An 11,109-nucleotide genomic window follows, 5' to 3' on the forward strand; every position below is an offset into this window, starting at 1 on the left:
TGAATGATTGCACTGTAGTTAAGCTTTAAATTGTTTTCAGCTACTGAATAGCATAATTTATTTTCAATATACAGATTATTTTAACTTGTCTTCATAGATTTAATGTGGTCCGAAATGGGAGGACTTCATTGTATATTCAAAACATACATGTATATTTCTTTGCCATAACTTGTTCCTTTCTTAAATATCCCGCAGACTTCTTGTGGTGAAATAATATGCCGGCTACTGCTAAGCCTAAATGGATAAATAAAAATTTACCTCGTTTGTATTTATCTGGTCTAGCATTTCACTAAATACAAAAAATAAGGACCATATGTCAATATGTTAAAGGTGTTTTTAGTGCAGGAAATTTGGAATTATAATATTCTTCAACTCCATCCATTAGGATTCCAGTTGCTTAAGCGGGGGCGTAAATGGATGTCGTCATGTAAGGCTCCGCAAATTGCTAGAAGTTTAATCGAACCATCGTTCAGTTTACTTATAATTAAACGGCACTCATTTACATACCAATTCTAAATGAGTAAAACTTGCCGCAAATTGTCTTTTTTGTGATAGTAAATCGTAAACAATTTTTATGGAAAACATCTAAAAAAGGTGTTTAACAATTAAGTTTACTCAAGCGAGTGTTTTAGGCTGTTTTTTTGTTGGTGGATCATCCATTGTATGGCCGCATTTTTACTTCCCTTTTGGTTAGGGAGAGCATGGGAGTTTTTTCTCTTATTAGCAGATAAAGACTGTTCAATGGCAAAGTTTTGCACAATGTGCACAAAATTGCTTCGCCTCTGTGTTCGAATCTGTTGTTGTGAAAATATGATATATATTTGCAAAATTAGGCTCCCCAGCGTTTTTAGGGTACAAGGAATCATGGCCATAAAAGGGAATTAAAGAAAAATAATGCTGAGATCAAAAGCTGCGTTTCTGGTGTTTTAGGGAACAGGGGTCATAAAAGTCAAAAAAATACTTTTAGGGAACAAAGGAACACCAGGGATTTTTTTTTTTTTTTTTTTTTGGAAACAAGAAAACATGGACCCCCCTGTGAGGCCCTCCGAAATGGGTGATAAACATCTTAGAATTGGGTGTCAAGGATTTACTTACACGCCTGCCTTAATGAGTTAGAACTTGTAAATGGACCTTCCAGGAGATGAGACACCTGCTGTCTTTTTATTTAAGCGATCTAGAGTCTTCCTAAGTAAGCAAGCAAGCAAGCAAGCAAGCAAGCAAGCAAGCAAGCAAGCAAGCAAGCAAGCAAGCAAGCAAGCAAGCAAGCAAGCAAGCAAGCAAGCAAGCAAGCAAGCAAGCAAGCAAGCAAGCAAGCAAGCAAGCAAGCAAGCAAGCAAGCAAAAGTAAGTAAGTAAGTAAGTAAGTAAGTAAGTGTCTGGTGTTTTAGAAAACGCAAATAAGTGACAGTGACATTTCATGCAAAACCTTAGGAGGTGTTTGATCGTTTATAATAGTCATTTTAATCAATTGTTTTGTGTTAGCGGGTCTTCTGTTATCTGAAAGTTTATCATTTATTTTTGGTTTAAAGAGCAGTAGATTGTTTAAGTCTTGTTGGCTAAACAGAACTGTTTGACAATAAGAAATTATAATTAACCTCTGTATACCCTAAAACACTGACGGGAATTAGCCGTTCCAATATTATCGATCCGACGCGTTTACAAAACAAAGAAAAAAGAAGAAGAGGGCTTTTTGTGCCCTTTTCAATATTATCCATTTACATATTTTCTCTTTGACTTAACTTAAATGATAGTTCAAGGAATTAAAAAGAGTTCAAAAGTTCATTTGTCTGTTAACTACTCATTTGCATAACTCTGTCATGTCAATATCCAAATTTCCTTACAAGTTGTCTACTTATACATTTCTTATAGTACTAGTTGGGAAAATTTCGGTTTTATATATCAGACACACTAACTTCTCCTTTAAAATAATTTTGTGAATTTTTATGCCTACTTCATCGATAACCCTGCAGAGAAAGTTTGGGAAAAAAACACTGCGATTCAAAATTAGCTCAGTGAAAGTAAAAACGAGAAAAACCGCCATTTAACATATTAACGATGATAAAACCACTGGTACAAAGCATGCTTGAGACATTGAATCGACTAACGCCACACAAGCCACACATAACGTGTAGTGAATAATTTTATTAAACGTCTTCCGGTTGATTCAGGAGGTAAAGTTTGCTTTATGCCAGCAATAGACAACTTCAAATCACTAACTTTACAGCTGTTGTTTTTGGACTCCCTGAGCTAATTATGACTCGTAGATGCTTTCCAATCCATCTCCATGCAGGGTGTTTGAAAATGAAACAAAGCAAATAATTGCTATATTGTCACTAAACTGTCGGGCAATGTCTTTCCGAAATGGCATATATAGTCAATTATCTGACATTTAATCAAAAGCTCTAGGTCTTATGTAAATATATCAATACAAATATGCCGACTTTTCAAATTGTAGTTATATAGTAAAGATAGGTGATGAACAAGTCAGCCTTTGAGAAACAACTGGAGAAGTACGAATGAACGGCTGTTTTAGTCGCGACACTCATCTGTTTTGTTTTGTCTTTGTATGTCTGCGTTTCGATTAGCCTTGTTACCTACTTTTTGCTGGACCAAAAAAGGAGATATGTGGTATTTTTCTAGTGTAAGGATACAACGATTGATAACGCCAAGGGTCCGTCTATTCAACGTTGAAGATGAATAACACCGGAAACAACAAAACTAGTTCGGAAGGCCATCACTCAGACAGCGAAGACCACGAAAAATCAAATGCTATTTTCGTGACAATCTGCGTTCTCAATGGCCCTCTGATGCTCATTTCGATTGTGGGCAACGCTTTGGTATTGGCCCCCATAAAGAGAACGCCTTCTATTCGCTCAACTTCAATGATGATGCTCTGCAGTCTTGCTGTATCAGATCTTCTTGTCGGTCTCATTGGTCAACCGATTTATGTTGCGGATTAACTAACGAAGAATCGTTTTATAAGTAACCTATCGGTAATCGCAGGGTTCTCTTTATGTGGAGTTTCTCTCTTGACAATAACAGCCATTAGTGTGGATCGATTCCTGGCTGTTCACTATCACATGAGATATGCTACTTTAGTGGCCGGGATGGGATGGGATGGCAACCAGAATGGAACTTTGCTACCACTGCTGTATTTATCAACTCGTCGATCAACCCATATTTGTATTTTTGGCGTCTTCGCGAGCTATGAACGGCAATTGTAGAGACAGTTAGGCATATGTTATGTAAACAAACGGAGGTGGACTAAAAATGTCACTTTTCACTGAATAAGGTCAATACAGAGATCGACAAACATTGTAAAAAAAGAATAGTAGTTTTTACTTTTTTGTTAAAAAAAATTGTCTTCAGGGTAACCTGTGAGAGTCATGTTGGTGTATCTATAATTCTTGAGATTTTAATCTTGAGAATTGTACTTTGAGGAAAAAACAAAACAAAACAACATGAGAAATGCGCAAGACCTTACAACGTTGCCAAATTTACTTTGTTTACAACTTAACGTCCCCGGCGGTTCGCGTTTCTAAAGTTTTTCATTTTACTCGCAACACGTGTTTTATCACTTCTAAACCTAACAAAACTGATTTCAGGTTTCAAACCTAATAAAACGCATCTGCTCCATTAATTTGTTAAACATATAAACACCACCACAAATTTAAATAAATGCCTATCTAGAAAAAGTGTTTGATCATTAAATATACTCAAGCGAGTATTTAATGCTGTTTTTTGTCGGTGGATCAACCGATGTATGGCCGCGTTTATACTTACCTTTTGGTTAGGAAGATCAAGGGAGTTCTCTCTCTTATTAGCAGAAAAAGATTGTTCAATGACAAAGTTTTGCTCCATGTGCTCAAAATTGCTTCGCCTCTGTGTTCGGATCTGTTGTTGTGCAAATATGATATATATTTGCAAAATAAGGCTCCCCCAGGGGTTTAGGGAAACAAGCAGACATGGTCATAAAATAATTGGGAACAAGGGAACAAATGGAAAGTAAAACTGGGAACACGGGCTCAAAAGCTGCGTTTCCCATATTTTAGGGAACAGGGATCACAAAAGTCGAAAAAAAAACTTTACGGGAACCAGTGAACACAAGGGGAATTTTTTTTTTAGGAACAAGAGAACATGGACCCCCTCTGTGAGGCCCTCCAAAATGGGTGACATGCATTTTAGAATAAGGTGTCGAGGATTAACTTACACGCCCGCCTCAATGAGTTTGAACTTGTAATTAGAACTTACAGGAGATCAAACACCTGCTGTCTTTTTATTTACGCGGTCTATCATTTCCTCAACCGCAATATGCTGTTGACAGTTGTTTTCTGTTTTACTCAGCTTCCATTAAGCTCAAATTGAATCGTTGTTGGTTTTTATTCATCACAAGGCTGTGTGTAATTGTTGATTATGAGGGAAAGGTAAATGGTCTATTATCATCGAATATTATGTTACAGCATTTCCCTCTCAAAGGGTCAAACGCGCCGAACTTTTAACCATATCTTATTATGTCTGGCTTGCCACAAATTGTCTGGTGTTTTTTAGAAAACACGAATAAGTGACGGTAAAATTTCATGACAAACCTTAGGAGGTGTTTGATCGTTTATACTACACATTTAAATAAATTGTTTTGTGTTAGCGGGTCTTCTGTTATATGAAAGCTTATTATTTATGTTTGGTTTTAAGAGCAGTAGATTGTTTAATTCTTGTTAGCTAAACAGAACTTTTTGACAACACTAAAAAAATAAGAAATTAAAATCAACCTCTGTATACCCTAAAACACTATCGGGAATTAGCAATTTCAATATTTCGATCCGATGCGTTTAAATTAGACAACGAAAAAGGCGAGTTGTGCCCTTTTCAATATTATCCATTTTCATATTTTTTCTTTGACTTAGCTTTTATGATAGTTCAGGGAATTAAAAAGAGTCCACAAGTTGCTTGAGAACGTTTGTCTGTTAACCACTCAATTGCATAACTCCGACATGTCAATATCCAAATTTCCCAACAAGTTGCGGGTGGTATTACTAGCTGGGAAAGTTTCGTTTTCGTAGATCAGACGCACCTACTTCTCCATAGCCTTAAAATCATTTTGTGAATTTTGTTGCCTACTTCATCGAGAACCCTGTGGAGAAGTTTTGAAAAACACTCTGCGATTCAAGAATAGCTCAGTTAAGGTAAAAACGAGAAAAACCGCCATTTAATTAAACAACGATGATAAAACCACTGGTACAAAGCACGCTTGAGCCTTTGAATCGACTCACGCCACACAAACCACACATAACGTATAGTGAATATTTTATTTTACGTCTTCCGGTTGATTCTGCAGGTTAAGTTGCTTTGTGCCAGCAATAGGCAACTTCATTTCATTGACTTAACAACTGTTGTTTTTGGTCTCCCTGAGCTTATTATGACTAGTAGATGCTTTCCAATCCATCTCCATGCATGGTGTTTAAAAATAAAACGAAGCAAATAATTGCTATATTGTCACTTAACTGTTTGGCAATTTCACTCTGAAATGGCATATATAGTCAATTATTTGGTATTTAATCAAACGCCCTAGGTCTTATGTACATGTACTAATACAAATATGTCGACTTTTTGACAAATTGTCATTTAGTGGTAAAAACAGCCTAAAGTGATGAACAAGTTCCTTGAAAAACGACTGAAGGAGAAATTCATTAAGAATGACAGGCTGTTTTAGTCGTGACACTCGACTGTTTTGTTTAGTCTTTGTATGTCTACGGTTCGATTAGCCTTGTTTCTACTTTTCACTGGAACAAAAAGAAGAGTTATTTGGTATTTTTTTCAGCTGGTGTGAGAAAGAAACGATTGATAACGCTAAGGGTCCGCCTACTTCAATGTTGACGATGAATAACACCGAAAACGACAAAAATAGTTCGGAAGGCCATTATTCAGACAGCGAAGACCACGCAACCTCGAAAGCTATTTTCATGACAATCTGCGTTCTCAATGGTCCTCTGATGCTCACATCCATTCTTGGCAACGCTTTAGTATTGACCGCCATAAAGAGAACCCCGTCCATTCGCTCAACTTCAATGATAATGCTCTGCAATCTCGCTGTAACTGATCTTCTTGTCGGTCTCATTGGTAAACCGATTTATGTTGCAGATCTACTAACGAAAAATAGTTTTATAAGTAACCTATCCGTAATCGCAGGGTTTTCTTTATGTGGAGTTTCTCTCTTGACAATAACAGCCATTAGTGTGGATCGATTCCTGGCTGTTCACTATCACATGAAATATGCTACTTTAGTGACCGGATCCCGCGTTAAATATACCTTAGTAGTGATATGGTCGATCAGCTTCATTATATCGGGTATTAACTTTTGGAATAAGCGTGTATACCACCTTTTGGTAGGCCCTCTCATTGTGTTTTGTCTTATAATCTCTACCTGTTGTTACATCAGAATTTATCGAATTGTTCGCCACCATCAGTTAGAGATTCGTGCTCAACAACAGGCAATACAAGGCAACACCGCGAGAAATAGCACTCACGTATCAGGATTAAGGAAAAGTGCACTAAACACTTTCGTGTTTTATATCGCTTTAATTATATGTTATTTTCCATCGTATATTTTAGTGACACTCAATGGACTCTTCAACATGGAATGGCAACCAGAATGGAACTTTGCTACCACTGCAGTATTTATCAACTCGTCCATCAATCCATTTTTGTATTTTTGGCGTCTTCGCGAGCTACGAACGGCAATTGTAGAGACAGTTAGGCATTTGTTATGTAAACAAACGGAGGTGGACTAAAAATTCCACTTTTCACTTAATGAGGTCAATACAGAGATCTAAAAACATTGTAAAAAAAAGCATAGTAACCATATGTCAATATGTTAAAGGCGTTAAAAGGTGTTTTTTTAGTGCAGGAAATTTGGAATTATAATATTCTTCAACTCCATCCATTAAGATCTTAGTTGCTTATGACTCTCATCATTTAAGCCTCCATGAATTGTTAGAAGTTTGTTCAAACGATCGTTCAGTTTACTTATAATTCAACGGTTCTCATTTACATACGAATTCTAATAAAGTTAAACTTGCCGCAAAGGCAAATTGTCTTTTTTTGTGATAGTAGACCGTAAAAATTTTTCATGAAAAACATCTAGAAAAAGTGTTTGATTATTTAATATACTGAAGCGAGTATTTTATGCTGTTTGTTGCTGTATTTTTGTTGGTGGATCATCCGTTGTCTGGTCGATTGTTATTTCCTTTTGGTTAGAAAGAGCATTGGAGTTCTTTCTCTTATTAGCAGAAAAAGATAGTTCAATGACAAAGTTTTGCTCCATGTGCTCAAAATTGCTTCGCCTCTTTGTTCGAATCTGTTGTTGTGCAAATATGGTATATATTTGCAAAATTTAGCTCCCCAGGGTTTTTAGGGTACAAGGAAACATGGCTATAAAATTATTGGGAATAAGGGAACAAAAAGAAAATAAAACTGGGAACACGGGCTCAAAAGCTGCGTTCTGATCATAAAAAGTCGAAAAAATACTTTTATGGGAACAAGGGAACAAATGGGAAACGTTTTGGGAACAAGAGAGCATGGACCCCCTGTGAGGCCCTCAGAAATGGGTGATAAACATCTTAGAATGAGGCGTCGGGGATTAACTTACACGCCCGCCTAATGATTTAGAACTTTTAGGAGGAACTTATAGGAGATCAAACACCTGCTGTCTTTTTATTTACGCGGTCTATCATTTCCTCAACCGCAATATGCTGTTGACAGTTGTTTTCTGTTTTACTCAGCTTCCATTAAGCTCAAATTGAATCGTTGTTGGTTTTTATTCATCACAAGGCTGCGTGTAATTGTTGATTACTAGGGAAAAGTAAAAGGTCTATTATCAGCGAATATTATGTTACAGAATTTCCCTCTCAAAAGTTCAACCGCGCCGAACTTATAACCATATCTTATTATGTCTGGCTTGCCACAATTTGTCTGGTGTTCTTCAGAAAACGCAAAGAAATGACGGTAAAATTTCATGACAAACCTTAGGAGGTGTTTGATCAATAATACTACACATTTAAATAAATTGTTTTGTGTTAGCGGGTCTTCTGTTATATGAGAGCTTATTATTTATTTTTGGTTTAAAGAGCAGTATATTGTTTAAGCCTTGTTAGCTAAACAAAACTGTTTGAGAACACTATGACAATAAAAAAACAAACTCTGTATACCTCTAAACACTGTCGAAAATTAGCTATTCTAATATTATCGATCCGATGCGTTTGAATAAAGAAAGAAAAAGGAAATCCATTTTTATTTTTACCTTCTTGACTTAGCTTAAATGATAGTTCAAGGAATTAAAAAGAGTTCAAAAGTTCGTTTGTTTGTTAACTACTCATTTGCGTAACTCCGACATTTCAATACCCAAATTTCCCTACAAGTTGTGGGTTGTATTACCAGTTGGAAAAATTTCGTTTTCGTAGATAACACACACTTACTTCTCCTTACCCTTAAAATCATTTGGTGAATTTTTATGCTTACTTCATCGAGAACCCTGTGGAGAAGGTTTGAAAAAAATCCGATTCAAAATTAGATCGGTGAAGGTAAAAACGCGAAAAACCGCCATTTAACATATTAACGATGATATAACCACTGGTACAAAGCATGCTTGAGCCATTGAATCGACTAACGCCACACAAGCCACACATAACGTGAAGTGAATAATTTTATTTAACGTCTTCTGGTTGATTCTGGAGGTTAAGTTTGCTTTATGCCAGCAATAGACAACTTCAATTCATTAACTTCACAGCTGTTGCTTTTGGACTTCCTGAGCTAATTATGACTCGTATATGCTTTTCAATCCATCTCCATGCAGGGTGTTTGAAAATAAAACAAAACAAATAATTCAGTGCTATATTGTCATTAAACTGTAAGGCAATGTCTTTCTAAAATGGCATATATAGTAAATTAACAGGTATTTAATGAAAACGCGCTAGGTCTTATGTAAATAAACTTATAGAAATATGTCGACTTTTTGAAAAATTGTCATTTTATAGTAAAAATAGATAAGTGATGACTGACAAGTTCTTAAAATACTGGAGGAGGAACTCATTAAGAATGAACGGCTGTTTTACTAGCAACACTCAACTGTTTATTTTTGTCTTCTTAGTATGTCCACGGTTCGATTAGGCTTGTTGCTTAGTTTTTGCTCGAACAAAAAGAAGAGTAATTTGGTATATTCAGGTCTGGTGTAAGGTAGAACTGATTGATAACGGTAAGGGGACATTGATGATGAATAACACCAGAAACGACAACAATGGATCGGCAGACCATCATTCAGACAGCGAAGACCACGCAACCTCAAAAGCTATTTTCATAACAATCTGCGTTCTCAATGGCCCTCTAAGGCTCATATCCATTCTGGGCAACGCTTTGGTATTGGCCGCCATAAAGAGAACGCCTTCTATTCGCTCAACTTCAATGATGATGCTCTGCAGTCTTGCTGTATCAGATCTTCTTGTTGGTCTCATTGGTCAACCGATTTACATTGCGGATCTATTAACGAAGAATCATTTTATAAGTAACCTATCCGTAATCGCAGGGTTCTCTTTATGTGGAGTTTCTCTATTGACAATAACAGCCATAAGTGTGGATAGATTTCTAGCTATTCACTATCACTTAAAATATGCTTCTTTAGTGACTGGATCACGCGTTCGATATACCTTGGTAATAATATGGTCGGTCAACCTCGTTGTATCGGGTTTTAACTTTTGGAATAAGCGTGTATACCACCTTTTGGTCGGCTTTATCATTGTGATTTGTCTTTTTATTTCCACATGTTGCTACATCAGGATTTACCGAATTGTTCTCCACCATCAGTTACAGATTCAGGCTCAACAACAGGCATTGCAAGGCAACAACGCGCACAATAGCACTGTTACTGCCGTTACGTTACATTGCGACTCGAGAAAGACACGCGTGATGTCACGCACGCAATGGCACTATCCCACGGTGCATTGCGACCGAGGAGTAAACCATGTGCTCGAGGAAAAGTTGAACATCTTACGGTGAAATTGTTTTGGAGCATAGTTTTCTACGGTTTATCGTGTTTTACAGCCGTTTACAGAGGACACAAACGTAAGTTCTAGTCTACCCTTATCTTCGCTAGACATTTCTTTTATTTATTGTAATTTATTTTTCGTTTTAGTTTTCGAAACCGTACAAACGTACAAAACGTACAAACCGTACAAGTCAAATCGTACAAGTCTATCGCACAAGTTGTATCGTTCAAACCGTACAAGCTGTTATTTACTATACATCTCTTCGTACAAGTATAAAGGTCAAGTAGAGTACAAGTAGCGTCGAGATACAAGTATTAACTGTTGTACAAGCACAAGCTTATTTGCCATCGCTTAATTATCGTTCTCATCGTAAGCTTTGGTTATGGTCATCGAATTGTCAATTATGTACGCGTCTTCGAACTGTGTCCATGTGAGTAAAGCATAAAATTTGTACTGTGTCGTTTGTTGACTCCGAATCGCTTTATGCGCTCACAAGCACTCACGTATTAGAATTAAAGAAGAGTGCAATAAACACTTTCGTGTTTTTCATCGCTTTAATTATATATTATTTTCGATCGTATATTTTAGTGACACTCAATGGACTTTTCAACATGGAATGGCACCCAGAATGGAACTAATGGAACTACCACTGCAGTATTTATCAACTCGTCCATCAATCCTTTTTTGTATTTTTGGCGTCTTCGCGAGCTACGAACGGCAATTGTAGAGACAGTTAGGCATATGTTATGTAAACAAACGGAGGTGAACTAAACATTTCACTGAGTAATGTCAATAAGGAGACTTTTTATTAGAGAACATTTCAGGGGTGGGGGAGAAGCAACTTCCCATACATTTTCTTATATGAAATCTGAGCGATGCTCTCACAACTTGCAATGCAATCATCATCGGGGCGGTAGTCAGCGGATGTCTCTAAGGCGCATGATCAGCTCCTTTCTTTGTGAACTTGCCAAAACAATAACAACATGGGACCAGTGGGAGAGTTCGATTATTTTTCGTGGAAAAAGAAGTTTTCTAAGTTTTGCCTTTAAAGAAGTGAAAATTTCTCCGAAAAGTTCTTG

At 36.8% G+C, this 11,109-nt stretch overlaps 1 protein-coding gene and 1 pseudogene across 1 annotated transcript; both read left to right on the forward strand.

Moving 5' to 3' along the window:
* Nucleotides 1-5,770: 5,770 nt before the first annotated feature.
* Nucleotides 5,771-7,366, forward strand: LOC144630496 (histamine H2 receptor-like). Its single transcript, XM_078488849.1, has one exon. It carries the CDS (start codon nucleotides 5,864-5,866, stop codon nucleotides 6,782-6,784), a length of 921 nt encoding a protein of 306 aa, XP_078344975.1. The 5' UTR covers nucleotides 5,771-5,863; the 3' UTR covers nucleotides 6,785-7,366.
* Nucleotides 7,367-8,734: 1,368 nt separating this feature from the next.
* LOC144630487 (histamine H2 receptor-like) lies at nucleotides 8,735-10,801 on the forward strand (annotated as a pseudogene).
* Nucleotides 10,802-11,109: the final 308 nt, after the last annotated feature.

Source organism: Oculina patagonica, chromosome 11 (assembly GCF_052425735.1).
Source record: "Oculina patagonica isolate OP01 chromosome 11, crgOcupat, whole genome shotgun sequence".
NCBI classification, from domain to species: Eukaryota; Metazoa; Cnidaria; class Anthozoa; order Scleractinia; family Oculinidae; genus Oculina; species Oculina patagonica.

What these genes read in the sequence shown, in the direction of transcription:
- LOC144630496 (XM_078488849.1), top strand. Translation starts at nt 5,864, where the DNA reads ATGTTGACGATGAATAACACCGAAAACGACAAAAATAGTTCGGAAGGC.